The sequence below is a fragment of the Pseudophryne corroboree genome, chromosome 4, assembly GCF_028390025.1.
Source record: "Pseudophryne corroboree isolate aPseCor3 chromosome 4, aPseCor3.hap2, whole genome shotgun sequence".
NCBI classification, from domain to species: domain Eukaryota; kingdom Metazoa; phylum Chordata; class Amphibia; order Anura; family Myobatrachidae; genus Pseudophryne; species Pseudophryne corroboree.
In genome coordinates this window covers 377,756,343-377,780,910 of record NC_086447.1, presented here as the reverse complement: position 1 = coordinate 377,780,910, position 24,568 = coordinate 377,756,343, and the positions used below count along the sequence as shown (strand labels likewise).

Sequence of the window (24,568 nt, the reverse complement as noted above, 5' to 3'; positions counted from 1 at the left end):
CAGCTTGTGAATTGCCGCCAGTACTACCTCCCTTTCCTTGGGAGTAGCTGGCAAGGCTGATTTGAGGTAACGGCGAGGGGGAGACGTCTCGAACTCCAGCTTGTATCCCTGAGATACCACTTGTAGAACCCAGAGATCCACCTGTGAGCGAACCCACTGGTCGCTGAAGTTCCGGAGACAGGCCCCCACCGCACCTGGCTCCACCTGTGGAGCCCCAGCGTCATGCGCTGGACTTAGTGGAAGCAGGGGAGGATTTTTGTTCCTGGGAACTGGCTGTCTGGTGCAGCTTTTTCCCTCTACCCCTGCCTCTGGGCAGAAAGGACGCGCCTCTGAGCCGCTTGCCTTTTTGGGGCCGAAAGGACTGTACTTGATAATACGGTGCTTTCTTAGGCTGTGAGGGAACCTGAGGTAAAAAGGTCAACTTCCCAGCTGTTGCTGTGGACACGAGGTCCGAGAGACCGTCCCCAAACAGTTCCTCACCCATAGAAGACAAAACTTCCATGTGCCTTTTAGAATCAGCATCACCTGTCCACTGCCGAGTCCATAATACTCTCCTGGCAGAAATGGACATTGCATAAATTCTAGATGCCAGCCGGCAAATGTCCCTCTGTGCATCCCTCATATATAAGACTACGTCTTTAATATGCTCTATGGTTAGCAAAATAGTATCCCTGTCAAGGGAATCAATGTTATCTGACAGGGAATCAGACCATGCTGCTGCAGCACTACACATCCATGCTGAAGCAATAGCAGGTCGCAGTATAGTACCTGAGTGTGTATACACAGACTTCAGGATAGCCTCCTGCTTTCTATCTGCAGGCTCCTTTAAGGCGGCCGTATCCTGAGACGGCAGTGCCACCTTTTTTGATAAGCGTGTGAGCGCCTTGTCCACCCTAGGGGATGTCTCCCAGCGTAACCTATCCGTTGGCGGGAAAGGGTACGCCATTAGTAACCGCTTAGAAATCACTAGTTTCTTATCTGGGGAACACCACGCTTCTTCACACAATTAATTTAACTCATCAGATGGGGGAAAAGTCACTGGCTGCTTTTTCTCCCCTAACATAATACCCTTTTTTGTGGTAACCGGGTTAATGTCAGAAATGTGCAACACATTTTTCATTGCCGTAATCATGCATCGAATGGCCCTTGTGGATTGTACATTTGTCTCATCCTCGTCGACACTGGAGTTAGACTCCGTGTCGACATCTGTGTCTGCCATCTGAGGTAGCGGGCGTTTTTGAGACCCTGATGGCCTCTGAGACGCTTGGGCAGGCGCGGGCTGAGATGCCGGCTGTCCCAAAGCTGTTACGTCATCGAACCTTTTATGCAAGGAGTTGACACTGTCGGTTAATACTTTCCACATATCCATCCACTCTGGTGTCGGCCCCGCAGGGGGCGACATCACACTTATCGGCTCCTGCTCCGCCTCCACGTAAGCGTCCTCATCAAACATGTCGACACAGCCGTACCGACACACCACACACACACACACACACACACACACACACACACACACACAGGGAATGCTCTGACTGAGGACAGGACCCCACAAAGTCCTTTGGGGAGACAGAGAGAGAGTATGCCAGCACACACCAGAGCGCTATATAACAGAGTGATTTACACTAATACAAAGTGAATTTTCCCCCTATAGCTGCTTATAATCACAATTTGCGCCTAAATTTATGTGCCCCCCCTCTCTTTTTTACCCTTTCCGTAGTGTATACTGCAGGGGAGAGCCTGGGGAGCGTCCTTCCAGCGGAGCTGTGAAGAGAAAATGGCGCTGGCTGTGCTGAGGAAGATAGCCCCGCCCCTTCAGCGGCAGGCTTCTCCCGCTTTTTTAATAATATTTATGGCGGGGGATTAGGCACATATACAGTTTAGAACTGTATTATGTGCATTTTGCCAAGTAAGGTATACTAATTGCAGCCCAGGGCGCCCCCCCCCCCCCCCCCCCCCCCCCCCCAGCGCCCTGCACCCACCAGTGACCGGAGCGTGTGGTGTGCTGTGGGAGCAATGGCGCACAGCTGCAGTGCTGTGCGCTACCTTATAGAAGACCGGAGTCTTCAGCCGCCGATTTTCTCTGGAATCTTCCGTCTTCTGGCTCTGCAAGGGGGGCGGCGGCGCGGCTCCGGGAACGGACGATCGAGGTCGGGCCCTGTGTTCGATCCCTCTGGAGCTAATGGTGTCCAGTAGCCTTAGAAGCACAAGCTAGCTGCAAGCAGGTAGGTTTGCTTCTCTCCCCTAAGACCCACGTAGCAGTGAGTCTGTTGCCAGCAGATCTCACTGAAAATAAAAAACCTAACAAATACTTTCTTTTTTAGTGAACTCAGGAGAGCCCACTAAGTGCATCCAGCTCTGGCCGGGCACAGATTCTAACTGAGGTCTGGAGGAGGGGCATAGAGGGAGGAGCCAGTGCACACCAGATGTAGTACCTAATCTTTCTTTAAAGAGTGCCCAGTCTCCTGCGGAGCCCGTCTATTCCCCATGGTCCTTACAGAGTACCAAGCATCCACTAGGACGTCAGAGAAATAACATTTATTTTATTTTCCTTATTGTTAAAATGAAGGAAGAAACAACAACATTGAAACCAGCCTGCCAGAATGGCGCAACTAACCAACCAGTCAGCAACATCACTCTGTCAGGAAGGTGTATATGTCAGTAACATCAGTCTGTCAGAAAGGAATACGTCAGTAACAGTAACATGTCAGGAAGGAGTATGAGTCAGTAACAGCCTGTTAGGAAGGAATATGTGTCAGTAAGGGCTACCTCTCAGGAAGGTGACATACAGGCCCTCATTCCGAGTTGTTCGCTCGCTAGCTGCTTTTAGCAGCATTACAAACGCTAGGCCGCCGCCCTCTGGGAGTGTATCTTAGCTTAGCAGAATTGCGAACGAAAGATTAGCAGAATTGCTACTAAATATTTTCTTGCAGTTTCTGAGTAGCTCCAGACCTACTCCTAGATTGCGATCAGCTCAGTCCGTTTAGTTCCTGGTTTGACGTCACAAACACGCCCTGCGTTCGGCCAGCCACTCCCCCGTTTCTCCAGACACTCCCGCGTTTTTCCCTGACACGCCTGCGTTTTTTAGCACACTCCCGGAAAACGCTCAGTTACCACCCAGAAACGCCCCTTTCCTGTCAATCATTCACCAATCAGCAGTGCGACTGAAAATCGTCGCTCGAAGACCAGCAAATCTACTAAGTTTTGAGTTAAATAACTTAGCGCATGCGCTCTGCATACCATGCGCATGCGCAGTTAGCAACAAATCGCAGCATAGCGAAAATCGGCAACGAGCGAACAACTCGGAATGACCACCATAATTTAAAAAAAAAACCCTGGTGTAGGCAACCATTGCATTACTGTAATACAGAAATGCTATGCTGGCCGCCTATGCACACATTTAAAGGTGGAAATTTCTGTAGCTGAGGTGATAGGCACAAATGCATGTGCAGTAACAATGTGCCTGTGCCAATACTCCAATACAGTAACTGGATAATAATACCCAGGTACAGCATATATGGGAGAAGAAAGCTGTAGATCTCAGGATTCCAGGACATGACAGAGCCGCATCCAGAGACAGGGAACGCGCTTTTTGCTTTCTCTTTTGAAAATGTCCCAATCTGTTGACATCTCACAGGGCGGAGACTTTGGAATGTCATATATGGGCGGAGTCTGTTCCATATGGGGGCGTGCCTTGGCATGCTCACAATGATTCCACACTATAATCCCAGTGAACCAATAGATTTCCGGGTCGCAGTTACTACACAGACGCTTCCTATCAGCCCTGCAGGCAGCGGGTGCCCGGGCGGCACTTCTCGTTGGCTCTTTCATCCTATTGCCGGGTGCCAGTGGGCGTCCCTCTACGATCTGCTTGCCCACCTCTGATTGGTGATATTAGTGAGGGCTCCTGTCCATCGGCCAGTCGTAATACTGAGTAGGCGGGACTAGAGCGGTTAGAGATGTTTTCACTTCCCTTGTGTAGGGGGTGGGAGCTCTGTGTATGCTGTGTACATGTGTGATGTCTTCTGCACGGAGAGAAGGTAAATATCACACCGGGGCGATTGTGGTAGGAGAGTGGCTGATCTCAGCGATGTGGCAGGTCGGTGGCCTTCCGAACTCCTGATTTTGGATTAAAAAAAACAAACGACAACCTAGGAGTTATCTCCAAACAGTCGCTTATTTTGTCATATAATCGTTTTATTGTAAATAAATAAAACAGCTGAGAGACCAGTGTGATTGGCAAAATGCTCATGATCAGTGTTTAGCATATTGACTTCAGTTCCTTCTCAGCTGAAGTCCCATCTTGCCAGTCTCTGATATAAACCAGGGACTGATATAAACCATTATAAGCTTAGATTTTTTAATGCTGTCACCCACTGCCTCTCCGCAGCACCACTCTCTGCACATCATCTCCCACTGCCACTCCCCAGACAAAACGCTCTCCTTGTCACCCACTGAGTCTCACCATCTTCCCGCCACTTCTCTCTCCTGTCACCCACTGACTCTCTTCATCTCCCTGTCGCCCTCCCTGTCACCCACTGACTCTCACCCTCTCCCCATCACCTCTTTCTCCTGACTCTCACCCTCTCCCTGTCATCCACTGACTCACACCTTCTGCCTGTCATCCTCTCTCTCTTTTCGCCGTCTGCCTGTCTCCCTCTGCCTCTCCCCAGTGTCACCCACTGCCTTTCCCTGGCATCACCCTACATCCATCTCCCATTACCTCTCCCTGTCCCCCACTGCCTTTCTCTGCCATCACTCTCTATCCATCTCCCATTGCCTCTCCTCATAATAAACTTACAGTATTATTTTGTGCATTGTAGGTATTGCCGCATAGTTAGCACCTTCTCTTGCTGATCTTTGACAAACCGATTGGAGTCAAGTGATTTTCTGCCACTGCTTTTCCCCCGTCACCTCTCTCCTGTCACCCTTTCCCTGTTGCCCACTGACTCTCACCATCTCCATGTCAACTCTCTCCTGTTCCCCCCTCTCCCTGTCACTCACCCTTTCCCCATCACCTCTCTCCTCTGTCACCCACTCTCTCATCCTCTTCACGTCACCCACTGACTCTCAGCCTCTCCCTGTCACCCACTGACTCTCAGCCTCTCCCTGTCACAAACTTACTCTCACCATCCTGTCACTCACTATCTCTTATGCTTTCCCCGCCACCTCTTTCCTGTCACCTCCCCGTCACTCACTTACCATCACCATCTCCCCGTCAACTCTCTCCTGTTCCCCTCTCCCTGTCACTCAGACTCTCACCCTATCCCCTCTCCGTCACCCACTGACTCTCATACTCTTCCCGTCACCCAGTGACTCTCACCATCTCCCTGTCACAAACTTACTCTCACCATCCTGTCACTCACTATCTCTCACCCTTTCCACGTCACCTCTTTTCTGTGTCACCCACTGACTCTCATCCTCTTCCCGTCACCTCTCCTGTTACCCACTGACCCTCACCATCTCCACGTCACATCTCTCTCTCCTATAAACCACAGACTCTCCCCCTCTCCCCGTCACCATCCTCCTGTCACCCACTGATTCTCTCCATCTACCCGTCACCTCTCTCTCCTGTCACCCACTGACTCTCACCATCTCTATCACCCACTGACTTTCACTATCTCCTGTCACCATCTCCCTGTGAAACTGTAAAGAAACATGTCAAGAGGACATACAGATGTGTCACTTCTCACCTTAAAGGCTAATCACGGCAAACGTGGCTCGTTTGCAGCAATTAGTGTGCCTGCATCTGCGATCCATAGCGGCTAGTTGCAATTGTCATGTTGCAGCTCGTGGGTTGGATGAGAGTGGCCACATCTGTATTTGTAGGAGGGCACAAAATGTATAATGCAGGAGGGTGCCGGCCCTGGAAAGGGGTATCAGGAAGATTACTACTTATACATAAAGTTTTTATCACACTACTCAGGGTCGCTGGCGGCATGACCCAGCTTACCCCTGAACTCTTCACATGCTGTGGAAATACATGCCCCAGAGTGCTACGACAGTGCAACAGGCAATTTCAACTAGCCGCTATGGATCGCAGATGCAGGCACACTAATTGCTGCAAACGAGCCACGTTTGACAGGAGAGAGAGGTGATGGGAGGGTCACAGGAGAGAGAGGTGACGGGTAGATGGTGAGAATCAGTGGGTGACAGGAGGATGGTGAGGGGGAGAGTCTGTGGTTTATAGGAGAGAGAGATGTGACGTGGAGATGGTGAGGGTCAGTGGGTTACAGGAGAGGTGACTGGAAGAGGATGAGAGTCAGTGGGTGACACAGAAAAGAGGTGACGTGGAAAGGGTGAGAGATAGTGAGTGACAGGATGGTGAGAGTAAGTTTGTGACAGGGAGATGGTGAGAGTCAGTGGGTGACGGGAAGAGTATGAGAGTCAGTGGGTGACGGAGAGGGGAAAGGGTGAGAGTCTGAGTGACAGGGAGGGGGGAACAGGAGAGAGTTGACGGGGAGATGGTGATGGTAAGTGAGTGACGGGGAGAAGGTGACAGGAAAGAGGTGGCGGGGAAAGCATAAGAGAGAGTGAGTGACAGGAGGTGAGAGTAAGTTTGTGACAGGGAGAGGGTGAGAGTCAGTGGGTGACGTGAAGAGGATGAGAGAGTGGGTGACAGAGGAGAGAGGTGATGGGGAAAGGGTGAGTGACAGGGAGAGGGGGAACAGGAGAGAGTTGACATGGAGATGGTGAGAGTCAGTGGGCAACAGGGAAAGGGTGACAGGAGAGAGGTGACGGGGAAAAGCAGTGGCAGAAAATCACTTGACTCCAATCGGTTTGTCAAAGATCAGCAAGAGAAGGTGCTAACTATGCGGCAATACCTACAATGCACAAAATAATACTGTAAGTTTATTATGAGGAGAGGCAATGGGAGATGGATAGAGAGTAATGGCAGAGAAAGGCAGTGGGGGACAGGGAGAGGTAATGGGAGATGGATGTAGGGTGATGCCAGGGAAAGGCAGTGGGTGACACTGGGGAGAGGCAGAGGGAGACAGGCAGACGGCGAAAAGAGAGAGAGGATGACAGGCAGAAGGTGTGAGTCAGTGGATGACAGGGAGAGGGTGAGAGTCAGGAGAAAGAGGTGATGGGGAGGGGGTGAGAGTCAGTGGGTGACGGGGAGATGAAGAGAGTCAGTGGGTGACAGGAGAGAGAAGTGGCGGGAAGATGGTGAGACTCAGTGGGTGACAAGGAGAGCGTTTTGTCTGGGGAGTGGCAGTGGGAGATGATGAGCAGAGAGTGGTGCTGCGGAAAGGCAGTGGGTGACAGCATTAAAAAATCTAAGCTTATAATGGTTAGCATTACTGCCTCACAGCACTGAGGTTATAGGTTTGATTCCCACAATGGCCCTAACTATGTTGAGTTTGTATATTCTCTCTGTGCTTGCGTGGGTTTCCTCCAGGTACTCCACTTTCCTCCCACAATCCAGAAATATGCTGGTAGGTTAATTAGCATGAATGAGTGTGCATGTACATGTGGTTGGGAATATAGCGGGTGATACCGACTTGATCATAGCTGTGCTAAATTTAGCACATCTATGATCAGGAACACAGACATGCGGGGAGACGCTCAGCACAGGCCTAGCCCACCTTGCATGTCAGTCCCTGCCCCGTCGCAGAAGTGCAAAAGCATCGCACAGCGGCAATGCTTTTGCACTTCAGGAGTAGCTCCCGGCCAGCGCAGCTTTTGCGTGCTGGCCGGGAACTACTCGTCACTGCCTGGGTCGCAGCAGCTGCGTGTGACGTCACGCAGCCGCTTCGGCCCGCATTCCCCCCACAGTCCGGCCACGCCTGCGTTTTCCGGACTGCGCACACAAAACGGCGGCCAAACGCCGCTGTGCCGCCCCCTCCCACCCAGCGACTGCCTCTGCCTGTCAATCAGGCAGAGGTGATCGCTAGGAAACGACAGCCGTCGGCTGACAGCCATGCTGCCGCGCCGGCGCATGCGCAGTTCTAACCTGATCGCGGCGAAGAACTGCAGCGAGTGATCATGTGAGAATTACCCCCTTAGATTGTAAGCTCCACTGGGGCAGGGACTGATGTGAATGGTCTAATATTCTCTGTAAAGCGCTGTGGATTATGTGTGCGATATATAAATAACTGGTAATAATGAATGCATTCTAAATTCTAAGTAATCGTAATCTAATAAATAATAAGATTTTACTCACCGGTAAATCTATTTCTCGTAGTCCGTAGTGGATGCTGGGGACTCCATAAGGACCATGGGGAATAGACGGGCTCCGCAGGAGACTGGGCACTCTAAGAAAGATTTAGTACTACTGGTGTGCACTTGCTCCTCCCTCTATGCCCATCCTCCAGACCTCAGTTAAGGAAACTGTGCCCGGAAGAGCTGACAGTACAAGGAAAGGATTTTGGAATCCAGGGTAAGACTCATACCAGCCACACCAATCACACCGTACAACTTGTGATAACTTACCCAGTTAACAGTATGAACATCAACAGAGCATCAGACAAACCTGATGCAACCATAACATAACCCTTATTTAAGCAATAACTATATACAAGTATTGCAGAAGAAGTCCGCACTTGGGACGGGCGCCCAGCATCCACTACGGACTACGAGAAATAGATTTACCGGTGAGTAAAATCTTATTTTCTCTAACGTCCTAGTGGATGCTGGGGACTCCGTAAGGACCATGGGGATTATACCAAAGCTCCCAAACGGGCGGGAGAGTGCGGATGACTCTGCAGCACCGAATGAGCAAACACAAAGTCCTCCTCAGCCAGGGTATCAAACTTGTAGAACTTTGCAAAAGTGTTTGAACCCGACCAAGTAGCTGCTCGGCAAAGCTGTAATGCCGAGACCCCTCGGGCAGCCGCCCAAGAAGAGCCCACCTTCCTTGTGGAATGGGCTTTTACTCATTTTGGAGGCGGCAAGCCAGCCGCAGAATGAGCCTGCTGAATCGTGTTACAGATCCAGCGAGCAATAGTTTGCTTTGAAACAGGAGCACCCAGCTTGTTGGATGCATACAGGATAAACAGCGAGTCAGTTTTCCTGACTCCAGCCGTTCTGGCTACATAAATCTTCAAAGCCCTGACTACATCTAGTAACTTGGAATCCTCCAAGTCACGAGTAGCCGCAGGCACCACAATAGGTTGGTTCAAATGAAAAGATGACACTACCTTTGGCAGAAATTGCGGACGAGTCCGTAATTCTGCCCTGTCCATATGGTAAACCAGATAGGGGCCTTTACATGACAAAGCCGCCAATTCTGACACACGCCTAGCCGAAGCTAAGGCCAATAGCATGACCACTTTCCACTTGAGATATTTTAACTCCACGGTCTTAAGCGGCTCAAACCAGCGAGATTTCAGGAAACTCAACACCACGTTAAGATCCCAAGGTGCCACTGGTGGCACAAAAGGGAGCTGAATATGCAGCACTCCCTTTACAAACGTCTGAACTTCAGGTAGAGAAGCTAGTTTTTTATGAAAGAAAATGGATAGGGACGAAATCTGGACCTTAATGGACCCCAATTCTAGGCCCAAAGTCACTCCCGACTGTAGGAAGTGAAGGAAACGGCCCAGCTGGAATTCCTCTGTAGAGGCATTCCTGGCCTCACACCCAGCAACATATTTTCGCCGTATACGGTGATAATGTTTAGCCGTCATGTCCTTCCTAGCCTTTATCAGCGTAGGAATAACCTCATCCGGAATCCCTTTTCTCTGACGTCCTAGTGGATGCTGGGAACTCCGAAAAGGACCATGGGGAATAGCGGGCTCTGAAGGAGGCTGGGCACTCTAGAAAGATTTATGACTACCTGGTGTGCACTGGCTCCTCCCACTATGACCCTCCTCCAAGCCTCAGTTAGATCTTGTGCCCGGCCGAGGTTGGATGCACACTAGGGGCTCTCCTGAGCCCTTAGAAAGAAAGTATAGATTTAGGTTTTTTATTTTCAGTGAGACCTGCTGGCAACAGGCTCACTGCAGCGAGGGACTAAGGGGAGAAGAAGCGAACTCGCCTGCTTGCAGCCGGATTGGGCTTCTTAGGCTACTGGACACCATTAGCTCCAGAGGGATCGACCGCAGGCCCAGTCCTTGGTGTTCGGTCCCGGAGCCGCGCCGCCGTCCCCCTTACAGAGCCAGAAGCAAGAAGAGGTCCGGAAAATCGGCGGCAGAAGACATCAGTCTTCACCAAGGTAGCGCACAGCACTGCAGCTGTGCGCCATTGCTCCTCATACACACTTCACACTCCGGTCACTGAGGGTGCAGGGCGCTTGGGGGGGGCGCCCTGAGCAGCAATAAAAACACCTTGGCTGGCAAAAATACCACAATATATAGCCCCAGAGGAAAAGGGGCGGAGCTATCTCCCTCAGACACACTGGCGCCATTTTCTCTTCACAGTGCAGCTGGAAGAAAGCTCCCCAGGCTCTCCCCTGTAGTTTTCAGGCTCAAAGGGTTAAACAGAGAGGGGGGGCACTAAATTTAGGCGCAATATTGTATATACAAGCAGCTATGGGGGAAAATTCACTCAGTTATAGTGTTAATCCCCACATTATATGGCGCTCTGGTGTGTGCTGGCATACTCTCTCTCTGTCTCCCCAAAGGGCTTTGTTATGGCGCTCTGGTGTGTGCTGGCATACTCTCTCTCTGTCTCCCCAAAGGGCTTTGTGGGGTCCTGTCCTCAGTCAGAGCATTCCCTGTGTGTGTGCGGTGTGTCGGTACAGCTGTGTCGACATGTTTGAGGAGGAGGCTTATATAGTGACGGAGCAGATGCCGATAAATGTGATGTCGCCCCCTGCGGGGCCGACACTAGAGTGGATGGTTAGGTGAAAGGTATTAACCGACAGTGTCAACTCCTTACATAAAAGGGTGGATGACGTAACAGCTGTGGGACAGCCGGCTTCTTAGCCCGCGACTGCCCAGGCGTCTCAAAGGCCATCAGGGGCTCAAAAACGCCCGCTCATTCAGATGGCAGACACAGATGTCGACACGGAGTCTGACTCCAGTGTCGACAAGGTTGAGACATATACACAATCCACTAGGAACATCCGTGACTTGATCCCGCAATAAAAAATGTGTTACACATTTCTGACATTAACCTCTAAAAATGTGTTTTTATGTTTGGGGAGAAAAAGCAGGCAGTGTTTTGTTCCCCCATCAGATGAATGAATGAAGTGTGTGAAAAGCGTGGGTTCCCCCTGATAAGAAACTGGTAATTTCTAAAAAGTTACTGATGGCATACCTTTTCCCGCCAGAGGATAAGTTACGCTGAGAGATATCCCCTAAGGTGGATAAGGCGCTCACACGGTTGTCAAAATAGGTGGCACTGCCGTTTTAGGAACGGCCACTTTGAAGGTACCTGTTGATAAAAAGCAGGAGGCTATCCTGAAGTCTGTATTTACACACTCGGGTACTAGACTGAAACCTGCAGAGCGTGCTGCTGCAGCGTGGTCGGTGACCCTGTCAAACATACTAGTTTGCTAACATGAGAACATATTAAAGACGTCGTCTTATATATGAGGGATGCACAGAGGGATATTTTGCCGGCTGGCATCCAAAATGAATGTAATGTCCATTCTGTCAGGAGGGTATTAGAGACCTGTCACTGGACAGGTGATGCTGACTTTAAAAGGCGCATAGAGATTCTGCCTTATAAGGGTGAGGAATTATTTGGGGATGGTCTCTGGGACCTCGTATCCGCAGCAACAGCTGGGAAGAAATATTTTTACCTCAGTTTTCCTCACAGACTAAGAAAGCACTGTATTATCAGGTACAGTCCTTTCGGCTTCAGAAAAGCAAGCGGGTCAAAGGCGCTTCCTTTCTGTACAGAGACAAGGGAAGAGGGAAAAAGCTGCACCAGTCAGCCTGTTCCCAGAATCATAATTCTTCTCTCGCTTCCTCTGAGTCCACAGCATGACGCGGGGGCTCCACAGGTGTAGCCAGGTACGGTGGGGGGCCGTCTCAAAAATTTCAGCGATCAGTGGGCTCGCTCACAGGTGGATCCCTGTTTCATTCAAGTAGTATTTCAGGGGTACAAGCTGGAATTCGAGATGTCTTCCCCCTGCCGTTTCCTCAAATATGCCTTGCCGACAACTCCCTCAGGCAGGGAGGCTGTGCTAGAGGCAATTAATAAGCTGTATTCCCAGCAGGTAATACTTAAGGTGCCCCTACTTCAACAAGGACGGGGTTACTATTCCACACGGTTTGGGGTACCGAAACCGCATGGTTCGGTGTGACCCTTTTTTATATTTAAAATCCTTGAACACATACATAAAAAAATTCAAGTTCAAGATGGAATCGCTCAGGGCGGTTATTGCAAGCCTGGACGAGGGGGATTACATGGTATCCCGGGACATCAAGGATGCTTACCTGCATGCCCCCATTTACTATCCTCGCCAGGAGTACCTCAGATTTGTGGTACAGGATTACCATTACCAAGTCCAGACTCTGCCGTTTGGACTGTACATGGCACCGAGGGTGTTACCAAGGTAATGGCCGGAATGATGATACTCCTTCGAAAAAGGGGAGTTTTTAAGGATCCCGTACTTGGACAATCTCCTTATAAGGGCGAGGTCCAAGGAGCAGTTGCTAGTCGGGGTAGCACTATTTTGGAAAGTGCTACAACAGCACGGTTGGATTCTAAACAGTCCAAAGACACAGCTGTTTCCTACGACACGTCTACTGTTCCTGGGGATGGTTCTGGACACAGACCAGAAATAAGTGTTTCTCCCGGAGGAGAAAGCCAAGGAGCTGTCAACTCTAGTCAGAGACCTCCTGAAGCCAAAACAGTTATCGGTGCATCATTGCACGCGAGTCCTGGGAAAAATGATAGCTTCCTACGAAGCAATCCCATTCGGCAGGTTCCATGCAAGAACTTTTCAGGGGGACCTGTTAGACAAGTGGTCCGGATCACATCTTCAGATGCATCGGCTGATAACCCTGTCTCCAATGACCAGGGTATCTCTACTGTAGTGGCTGCAGAGTGCCCATCTTCAAGAGGGCCGCAGGTTCGACATACAGGACTAGGTCCTAGTGACCATGGATGCCAGCCTTTGAGGCTGGGGGGCAGTCACACAGGGAAGAAGCTTCCAGGGACTTTGGTCAAGTCAGGTGACTTCCCTACATAAATATTCTGGAACTGAGGGCCATTTACAATGCCCTGAGTCAGGCAAGGCCTCTGCTTCAAAACCGGCCGGTCCTGATCCAATCAGACAACATCACGGCAGTCGCCCATGTAAACCAACAGGGCGGCACAAGAAGCAGGATGGTGATGGCAGAAGCCACAAGGATTCTCCGATGGGCGGAAAATCATGTGTTAGCACTGTCAGCAGTGTTCATTCCCGGAGTGGACAACTGGGAAGCAGATCTTCTCAGCAGACACGACTTCCACCCGAGAGAGTGGGGACTTCATCCAGAAGTCTTCCAAAGGATTGTACACCATTGGGAAAGGCCACAGGTGGACATGAAGGCGTCCCGCCTCAACAAAAAGCTATAAAAGATATTGCGCCAGGTCAAGGGACCTTCAGGCGATAGCTGTGGACGCTCTGGTAACACCGTGGGTGTACCAGTCGGTTTATGTGTTCCCCCCTCTGCCTCTCATACCAAAGGTACTGAGAATAATAAGAAGGCGAGGAGTAAGAACGATACTCGTGGTTCCGGATTGGCCAAGAAGAGCCTGGTACCCAGAACTTCAAGAAATTATATCAGAGGACCCATGGCCTCTGCCGCTCAGACAGGACCTGCTGCAGCAGGGGCCCTGTCTGTTCCAAGACTTACCGCGGCTACGTTTTGATGGCATGGCGGTTGAACGCCGGATCCTAAAGGAAAAGGGCATTCCGGAGGAAGTCATTCCTACGCTGATTCAAGCCAGGAAAGATGTAACTGCAAAACATTATCACCGCATATGGCGGAAATATGTTGCTTGGTGTGAGGCCACAAAAGGCCCCAACAGAGGAATTTCAACTAGGTCGATTTCTGCATTTCCTACAAGCAGGAGTGTCTATGGGCCTAAAATTAGGCTCCATTAAGATACAGATCTCGGCTCTGTCGATTTTCTTCCAGAAAAAATTAACTTCAGTACCTGAAGTTCAGACATTGTGAAAGGAGTGCTGCATATTCAGCCCCCGGTTGTGCCTCCAGTGGCACCTTGGGATCTCAACGTGGTGTTGAGTTTCTTAAAATCACATTGGTTTGAACCACTAAAAACCGTGGATCTAAAATATCTCACGCGGAAAGTGGTCATGTTATTGGCCTTGGCTTCGGCCAGGCGTGTATCAGAATTGGCGGCTTTGTTATATAAAAGTCCTTATCTGATTTTCCATATGGATAGGGCAGAATTGAGGACTCGTCCCCAGTTTCTCCCTAAGGTGGTATCAGTTTTTCACTTGAACCAACCTATTGTGGTGCCTGCGGCTACTAGGGACTTGGAGGATTCCAAGTTACTGGACGTAGTCAGGGCCTTGAAAAATTATGTTTCCAGGACGGCTAGAGTCAAGAAAATTGACTCGCTATTTATCCTGTATGCACCCAACAGGCTGGGTGCTCCTGCTTCTAAGCAGACTATCGCTCGCTGGATCTGTGACACGATTCAGCAGGCGCATTCTTTGGCTGGACTGCCGCATCTTAAATCAGTGAAAGCCCATTCCACAGGGAAGGTGGGCTCATCTTAGGCGGCTGCCCGAGGGGTCTCGGCTTTACAACTTTGCCGAGCTGTTACTTGGTCAGGGGCAAACACGTTTGCAAAATTCTACAAATTTGATACCCTGGCTGAGGAGGACCTTGAGTTCTCTCATTCGGTGCTGCAGAGTCATCCGCACTCTCCCGCCCGTTTGGGAGCTTTGGTATAATCCCCATGGTCCTTTCGGAGTTCCCAGCATCCACTAGGACGTCAGAGAAAATAAGATTTTACTCACCGGTAAATCTATTTCTCGTAGTCCGTAGTGGATGCTGGGCGCCCATCCCAAGTGCGGATTGTCTGCAATACTTGTAAATAGTTATTGCTAACTAAAGGGTTATTGTTGAGCCATCTGTTGAGAGGCTCAGTTGTTTTCATACTGTCAAACTGGATATAGTATCACGAGTTGTACGGTGTGATTGGTGTAGCTGGTATGAGTCTTACCCGGGATTCAAAATCCTTCCTTATTATGTCAGCTCGTCCGGGCACAGTGTCCTAACTGAGGCTTGGAGGAGGGTCATAGTGGGAGGAGCCAGTGCACACCAGGTAGTCATAAATCTTTCTAGAGTGCCCAGCCTCCTTCGGAGCCCGCTATTCCCCATGGTCCTTTCGGAGTTCCCAGCATCCACTACGGACTACGAGAAATAGATTTACCGGTGAGTAAAATCTTATTTTTTCTACTAGGATCCGGCGTTCAACCGCCATGCCGTCAAACGTAGCTGCGGTAAGTCTTGGAACATAGAAGGTCCCTGCTGCAACAGATCCTGCCCTAGAGGCAGAGGCCATGGGTCCTCTGTGAGCATTTCTTGCAGCTCTGGATACCAAGTCCTTCTTGGCCAATCCGGAACAATGAGTATTGTTCTCACTCCTCTTTTCCTTATGATTCTCAGCACCTTGGGTAAGAGAGGAAGAGGAGGAAACACATAAACCGACTGGAACATCCACAGTGTCACCAGTGCGTCTACAGCTATCGCCTGAGAGTCTCTTGACCTGGCGCAATACCTCTGTAGCATTTTGTTGAGGCGGGATGCCATCATGTCCACCTGTGGCAGTTCCCACCGACCTACAATCTGCGCGAAGACTTCTTGATGAAGTCCCCCCTCTCCCGGGTGGAGGTCATGTCTGCTGAGGAAGTCTGCTTCCCAGTTGTCCATTCCCGGAATGAACACTGCTGACAGTGCTCGTACGTGATTCTCCGCCCATCGAAGAATTCTGGTGGCTTCCGCCATCGCCACCCTGCTCCTTGTGCCGCCTTGGCGGTTTACATGAGCCACTGCGGTGATGTTGTCTGATAGGATCAGCACCGATTGGTTGCGAAGCAGGGTCTTCGCTTGACTTAGGGCGTTGTATATGGCCCTTAGTTCCAGGATATTGATGTGAAGGCAAGTCTCCTGACTTGACCACAGCCCTTGGAAACTTCTTCCCTGAGTGACTGCCCCCCACCCTCAGAGGCTTGCATCCGTGGTCACCAGGACCCAGTCCTGAATGCCGAACCTGCGGCCCTCGAGAAGGTGAGTACTCTGCAGCCACCACCGGAGAGACACCCTGGCCCGGGGGATAGGGTGATTAACCGATGCATCTAAAGATGTGATCCGGACCACTTTGTCCAGTAAGTCCCATTAGAAGGTCCTCTCATGGAACCTGCCGAAAGGAATGGCCTCGTATGATGCCACCATCCTTCCCAGGACTCGAGTGCAGTGATGCACTGACACTTGTTTTGGTTTTAATAGATTCCTGACCAGTGTCACGAGCTCCTGAGCTCTCTCTATCGGGAGATAAACCCTTTTCTGGTCTGTGTCAAGGATCATGCCTAGGAGAGGCAGATGAGCTGTAGGAACCAACTGCGACATTGGAATATATAGAATCCAGCCGTGTTGCCGTTACACTTCCAGAGAAAGTGATACGCTGTTCAGCCACTGCTCTCTTGATCTCGCTTTTATGAGGAGATCGTCCAAGTGCGTGATAATAGTGACACCTTGCTTCCGCAGGAGCACCATCATTTCCGCCATTACCTTGGTGAATATTCTCGGGGCCGTGGAGAGACCAAACGGCAACGTCTGAAATTGGTAATGACAATCCCGTACCGCAATTCTGAGGTACGCCTGATGAGGTGGATAAATGGGGACATGAAGGTATGCCTCCTTTATGTCCCGAGTCACGATAAAATCTCCCCCTTCCAGGCTTGTAACGACCGCTCTTAGCGATTACATCTTGAACTTGATCCTTTTCAGGTATATGTTCAGGGATTTTAAATTCAATATGGGTCTGACCGAACCGTCTGGTTTCGGGACTACCACATGGTCGAATAATAACCCCCTCCTTGTCGAAGGAGGGGAACCTTGACCACCACCTGTTGAAGAAACAATTTGTGAATTGCAGTTAACCCTGTTTCCCTCTCGTGGGGGGAAGCCGGCAGGGCCGTCAGTGAGGAGGCATCTTCTCAAAGTCCAGCTTGTATCCCTGAGACACAATATCTATTGCCCAGGGATCTAACAGGGAGTGAACCCACTTGTTGCAGAACTTACGAAGCGTGCCCCCACCGGGCCTAGCTCCGTCTGTGGAGCCCCAGCGACATGCGGTGGATTTTCATAGAGGCCGGGGAGGACTTCTGTTCCTGGGAACTAGCTGTGTTGTGCAGCTTCTTTCCTCTGGCCCCGCCTCTGGCAAGAAAGGACGCATCTCGGACTTTCTTGTTTCTTTGTTTGAAAAGCTGCGTTTGATAATGACGTGCTTTCCTAGGCTGTGCAGGAATATAAGGCAAAATATCAGAATTACCAGCTAGAGCCGTGGAGACCAGGTCCGAGAACCCTTCTCCACACAATCCTCAGCCTTCCATATGCCACTTAAGTTGGCATCATCTGTCCATTGCATATTCTACAGGACACGTCAAGCAGAAATCGACATAGCTTTGACTCTAGGACCCAGTATAGTCATGTCTCTTTGGGCATGTTTGATTATATATATCTCTTAAGACAGCATCTTTAATATATATACATATCTCTCTATATACATATATATATATATATATATATATATATATATACATACATACTAGTGTCTCAATTTCTGCTGATAAGGTACCTGTCCACGCCGCTCCAGCGCTATAAACCCATGCCGACACAATCGCCTGTCTGAGTAGTGTACTAGAATGTGCACGCTATCTGCAGGATCCCTAAGAATAGCTAGGGCTACCTTCTGGGCAAACGTGACACCCTAGGGGAAGATTCCCATCACACCCTGGCCCTAGTGGGGAAAGGATACTGCCTGAGAATTCTTTGTGGGAAGCTGCAGTCTCTTGTCTGGAGATTCACGCTCTTTTTCCTCATGAGAGGAGGGAAAGTTACCTCAGCTTTCTTCCCCTTAAACATGTGTACCCTTGTGTCAGGGACAAATGAGTCATCAGTGATATGCAAATCATCTTTTATTACAATAATCATATATTGAATACTTTTCTGCCATTTTGGCTGTAACTTTGCATTACCGTAGTCGACACTGGAGTCAAACTCCGTGTCGATATCAGTGTTTATTATTTTGGATAGTGAGCATTGTGAGACTCTGAAGGTCTCTGCGCCATAGGGACAGACATGGGTAGATTTCCTGTCTGTTCTCTAATCTTTTGTGCAATAAATTCACCTTAGCACTTACACATATCCAAACAGGTGTCGGCGTTGTCGACGGAGACACCCTCTCACACACATATTTGCTCTATCTCCTCCTTAGGGGAGCCTTTTTCCTCAGACATGTCGACACACACGTACCGACACACCACACACACAGGGGATGCTCTATTTGAAGACAGTTCCCCCACAAGGCCCTTTGGAGAGACAGAGAGAGAGTATGCCAGCACACACCCCAGCGCTATATGACCCAGGAATCACACAGTAACTTAGTGTTAACCCAGTAGCTGCTGTATATATTGTTTTTATGCCAAATTTATGTGCCCCCCCCCTCTCTTTTTCACCCTCTTCTATTGTGCTTCTGCAGGGGAGAGCCTGGGGAGCTTCCTCTCAGCGGAGCTGTGGAGAGAAAATGGCGCTGGTGTGTGCTGAGGAAGAAGCCCCGCCCCCTCAGCGGCGGGCTTCTGTCCCGCGATATTGTGTAAAAATAATGGCGGGGGCTCATGCATATTACAGTGCCCAGCTGTATATATGCTGCTTTTTGCCAGGAGGTACTCAATTGCTGCCCAGGGCGCCCTTCCCCCTGCGCCCTGCACCCTACAGTGACCGGAGTGTGTGGGTTAGTGTGGGAGCAATGGCGCACAGCTGCAGTGCTGTGCGCTACCTCATATGAAGACAGGAGTCTTCTGCCGCCGATTTTGACGTCTTCTTGCTTCAACCCGCCGGCTTCTGGCTCTGCGAGGGGGACGGCGGCGCGGCTCCGGGAACGGACGACCAAGGTTAAGTTCCTGTGTTCGATCCCTCTGGAGCTAATGGTGTCCAGTAGCCTAAGAAGTGCAACCTAGCCGCAGTTAGTAGGTTTGCTTCTCTCCCCTCAGTCCCACGTAGCAGAGAGTCTGTTGCCAGCAGAAGCTCTCTGAAAATAAAAAACCTAACTAAAACACTTAATAGCAAGCTCAGGAGAGCTCACTAAAATGCACCCAGCTCCTTCCGGGCACAGATTCTAACTGAGGTCTGGAGGAGGGGCATAGAGGGAGGAGCCAGTGCACACCAGTAGTACTAAATCTTTCTTAGAGTGCCCAGTCTCCTGCGGAGCCTGTCTATTCCCCATGGTCCTTACGGAGTCCCCAGCATCCACTAGGACGTTAGAGAAATTATAATTAATATTTTCAATTAACGTTAGACATATACATACCCCACCCTCTACCATCTGAGGTTAGGCTGTGGGAGGAGGGGGGTCGAGGGTTAGGGTCAGGCTGTAGGGAGGGAGAGTAATACCGTTTCAGATCACAATTCTGGGTCCTACACGGGAATTGGAAACGGGTCCTTCCCGGGTGGGACCCGGCATTCGACCCTACACACCGCAATCTTGAAATGGCAATATGCCAGGTCAAGTTGCCATCTGGGGGCGGGGATGGAGCCGGCATGGTGCGGAGGTGGCGCTGCCTCTCTCTATGCAGTGAACGGGGCCCGGGTCGCATCGACCCGGGTAACCCATTCACACTGCGCCTCACCCGCGAATCACCCTTTTAAAAACCTGGGTTCAATTACCGGGTCATGCGACCCAGGGATTTCTGGCGTGACCCTTTCGCACAGCGACCCGTGTCGACCTAGCAATATACTGGGTCGATACCGGGTTATTTGTGCTGTGTGAAAGAGGTATTAAGGGGGTAGACTACTTGCCTACAGGTGTCGGGATTATGGGCGTCAGGATTCGGTTTTTTGACCGCCGGGTTCCCGATACCATCCCAGTTTTACTTAATTTAATAATCCCTTATTAAATAGCTATAAACAGTTACTGAAACTGTTTTCTTCTATCTTCTCCACTCCTTTTCCTAATGTCCCTCCTCTCTCTGCGTAGGCTCCTCTTTGGCAGGACGCCATTACACTCCACTTCTGTGAGGGGAGGTGCTGAAGACTGCAGTTTCCTCAGAGACAGAGGGAAGGGAAGAGAGGGGGGTGTGGCGTTGCTGCCTGTCTGTCAACCAGCTGGACAGGGCAGCTGGGAGGAGCAATGAGGAAAGGGGGAAGGCCCTGACACAGGAGGAGACTGAAGCTGGCCTCTTCATGCTGGCGGCACCGTTGCCTGTCATTACAATTTGAAATTCAAAGTAAATTCTAAATGTTGCAAGATTTTCCAGTATTTGTTTTGTAGTATCCTTCTTCCTTGTTACTGCTAGTAAATACCCATTAGTGTGCTGTGCTTGGAATACTAGGAAAAGGGAAAACTTGTATTTAGATTTACTTTCATTTTTGCTTTATACATAAGAAATCTCACAATAAATATTTTACTAGACATTTTCTTATCTTGTACTACCACTTTTGTGGTTTATGTCATAATAGTATGTCATAGGAAGTATTTAGGAAAAATTAAAAGAAGGTTGAGGGGAGTTCTCATCCATTAAAAAAAAGCACTGTACTATGGGTTGAAAGGGCATGTTAGTCATTACACAGACACCGAAGGAAACTGCTTCTCACAGGGCCTAATTCAAGGCAAAACAACATTTTCCTCTAATGGGCAAAACCATGTGCAGTGCGGGTGTGGCAAATATAACATTTGCAGAGAGAGTTAGATTAGGGTGGGTTATTTTGTTTCTGTGCAGGGTAAATACTGGCTGCTTTATTTTTACACTGCAATATAGTTTCCAATTTTAACACACCACACCCAAATCTAACTCTCACATGTTACATCTGCCCCACCTGCAGTGCACATGGTTTTGCCCATTAGAGGAAAATGTTGTTTTGCTATCAACCTTGAATTAGGCCCACAGTTCCATAGGGTTAGATCCTTTTCATTGTAAACTAGGCATCAAAGGTTCTTGGCAAAATGAAATGCCATGTTATAAGATGCGACCGGATTTTACGAAGCCCCGATGATAATTGCAGGTCTCTTATAGGATCTGTCATAGGAATTAATGGTTGCTCTCTGATTAGTCAGCACGGTGTCCCCCACACTTTCGTTAAAACTTATTTTTTAACCCCACACCCACTGCCCAAGGGGTGTGAGGAATAGCCCTACTGCTATCCGCACAGGGCTGGTTGTTTCTAGGCCGGGGGTGATGGCTTGCAAATGACTAGTATGGAATATAATACACACAAACACATAACATTATATCATCTTTTTTTCACTTCCAATAAAAACTAATGTAGCCCATACACTTGTGAGATAGGGCATACAATCCTTCGTGGGAGAAATCGAAGGATTGTATGCACATTTAAGGTACCTTGCGACGCGATGCGCGGGCACGCTGCTCGAATATCACGTCTCATGATAGTAAGTGCTGCACTTAATATTTATCGCATTGCAGTGCGATCGCATGTGTTTTTAAAAACACATGCAATATATCGCACTGCGATGGGCACCTGCCAGAGGCCGCTCCTACTCGACGGTGACGTGCCCATCACGTGATTACCATGCGATCTATCGCATGATCGCATGATAATCACTTTGGCAGTTCAGGTGCGATGCACGGCGATGTCGCATCGCACAAGTGTATGGGCACCATAGTTTTCATGAACATATTAGCTGTATTCATTTGAGTTACATCTGCTTCTAAACAAAGCATAAGCAAGCAGAAAATAGACCATGGAATAAATTGTCCACCTTCATGACACTTGGATATATTTTACTATTCTATTTATTTTCCTTTTTTGCCCACTATTAAATATAATTGTGAATTTATGTATTTTTCGAGACTTTTTAACCCTTATTATCCCTTTCACCATAATGTGAAGTACTAACTGGCTTATGTTGTTTCGCTGAGCAATTGCTCTGTTTAAGACTTTCATTGGCCTAAACTTTGCATTTGTGCCTAGTTTTAGGCTGCAACGAGGGAGGGTTATGGTTAGGCACCCCCAGGGAGGGTTAGGGTATGAGGGGTTATGGTTAGGCACCCCCAGGGAGGGTTAGGGTATGAGGGGTTAGGTTTAGGCACCACCAGGGAGGGTTAGGGGGCATTGGGGGAAGGTAAGTATACTTACCTTCCCCCTGTCGGGATTTCACATTTGGGATGCTGCCATCGATCCTCTGTTCGCCGGCATCCCAACCGCTGGCATTCTGAACCCAACCTATCCATAGCATTACCATGTATATGTTCCAAACTTCTATACTACATTCCAGGAGACATCTGAATTTCTGGATGTTCTCCTACACTCCCACGTGGTTAAACTAGCCCCTCCGTGCGCTTCAATGTTGAGGTAGGTGGTCTGGTGAATTGTGACATCATGAGGGCATAAGTCGTGGCATTAGACAGTGGGGTTGCAATGATGTGATACAAGCCACATTACATGCTGCATCTCATGCCAGACCTTCTGTCCCTTACCTCCCAGGTGATCTACAGATATGTCCTCCGTCGTTGTTGCTGCAGTCACGTTAAATCGTCCTTCTAGTCGCGTCTAGTACCAAGCAAGTTTACTAATGCTTAACCTTTTTTTGTGTGCGTCTTTTTCCTCATAAGATGCAGAGGCATATGTAATGGGGTCTGCGTTTGCTGGAAATGTGGAATGCCTTGTAAATGATTGCCACTTTAAAAAAAGTCAGAGATAGGCCGACATCACGCACCTTCCGCAAACTCGGACCCTATTACATGTGCCCCACAGAGGCAGTCGCACACAGAATACATGCCACATATCATATTAATCATTATACTCTCTCGTGTGCCCTATGTGCCGCAGCTCATAACGTACGGAGGCTAGACCAGGAAGGACGCATCTGTGTAAGGCCTTGGTCCTGATGGGGTATCTTACACAAAGTTAGCTGGGTCAACATTAAATCTATCTATACCTAGTTTTGTCTACTTGTTCCTTCATTTGGTCATCACAGAACTTTCAATCTTCTGCAGATACAAAATAAAGTAGTATCCTTGTACTGTATGTTTTTTATTTAGATGGTCTACTAACCTGGATTCCTAAGGTTACCAAATGCTTGATTCATGGATCTGATTCCTATTTGTAAGGAATTGCCCAACTGCAAGGAAATGAGTGTGCAATTCCGTCTAATTAAAATGCAAAGGCAATGGGAGACACCTGTAGGAGATAGATACTGAGTGCTGCATCTGAGGACGCATCCTCACCATGTTTGTAGGCACTGGCCAGCCTGCGTAAGCTGAAGCTTACTTAGGCTGGTCGTCGGGTCCAGGAAGTCTGCGTCCGACATTGCAGACCCTGGACATGTCCGTGCCGCCACCCAAACACCACAGCATATCAATCATGCTGCGGCTGACTAGGTTGCAAGCGACATCCCATGACCCATTTTGCACATGCGCAGAACGGGTCTTGCACCTGCGCAGACCCCCAAATCAAGCCTCAGATATGAATCGGGCCCCGTGTGTGGGTGTAAAAGCATCCGCAATATTTATTCTTCCTCAGCCACTAACCATATCTATGCATTACATTTTCGAGTCCTACTTGGGTGAGGAGGGGTATGATAATGTGTGCATCCCCATTCATTTAAAAGGCTGTCTTCTGTGTTTATAACACAACATATCTGCCAGTGTGACGGAGCAGCGCTGTTTCTTCATTTTTTTTTCAAATAACTGGTCTCGCAGTTCACCTGTCATATCTGATATAACCGCAGCAATAACACTACTAAGCACATACTGACAGTATTGTAACAAAAGACATTTTGACGGTACAGATGGGCACATTATAGCGCATGCTGTGTGTGATATGCATCTGTTTTTCTACTAACCAGTCAGGAAAAGATTTTCAACTCATATAAATCTGTTATCAGAACATTAGAAAAAAAATATTTGCACTGAAACAGGCTGCATAAAGGGCATAATGTTCAGCTATTGTTAGTAAGCAATAATGCCAGCCTATGTCATTTCATTAGTACAGGTATGTAATCTATTACATATTAATAATATCCCTTTTCAACCAAAATGCTAGGTCCACTCGGGTTTTTGAACACTGGTCCAACCGGTGTCAGATCCAGGTCAAACCCCGTTCACATCGCAGGCTGGATCCGGCATACTGGTGGGTATACCCCATTCAGACTGCAGCTGTGTGCAGTCTTTCTGTTGTCGTCACTTGGAGATGACATCATCACCAAGTGCCAGTGATCTGGCTCTCTATACTTTTAGCATGGCCCAGGTCAGATGACCTGGGCTGCGCCATTTACACAGCAGGCTACCTGGGTCCGACCATGGTAGTAACCTGGGTCGGATTCCCGGTCACTCAGTTCTTATGCCTCAGAGAATAATTCCCTGGTTATTTTTCAAGGACCCGTTTCCATTAAGCCGCAACCCGTGTTATTATGGCAGTGAAAAAGGGGTATTACTGATACTTGCAACACTTTTGTTGATACCTTTGGGGAC

At 49.2% G+C, this 24,568-nt stretch overlaps 1 protein-coding gene across 6 annotated transcripts in view; it reads left to right on the top strand.

The window, feature by feature from the left end:
- ERICH1 (glutamate rich 1) overlaps nt 1–24,568 on the top strand; it is a 254,498-nt gene that overhangs the window by 16,981 nt on the left and 212,949 nt on the right. The window contains exon 1 of one of the 6 annotated variants that reach the window (XM_063916659.1): nt 3,949–4,037. The exons of 4 other annotated variants lie outside the window; for them this stretch is intronic. In XM_063916659.1, coding sequence (XP_063772729.1) covers nt 3,998–4,037 — 40 coding nt within the window. In that variant the 5' untranslated portion in view covers nt 3,949–3,997. Of the gene's footprint in view, nt 1–3,948; nt 4,038–24,568 lie in introns of those variants that run through there. One more of the 6 variants, XM_063916662.1, reaches the window with a different exon arrangement.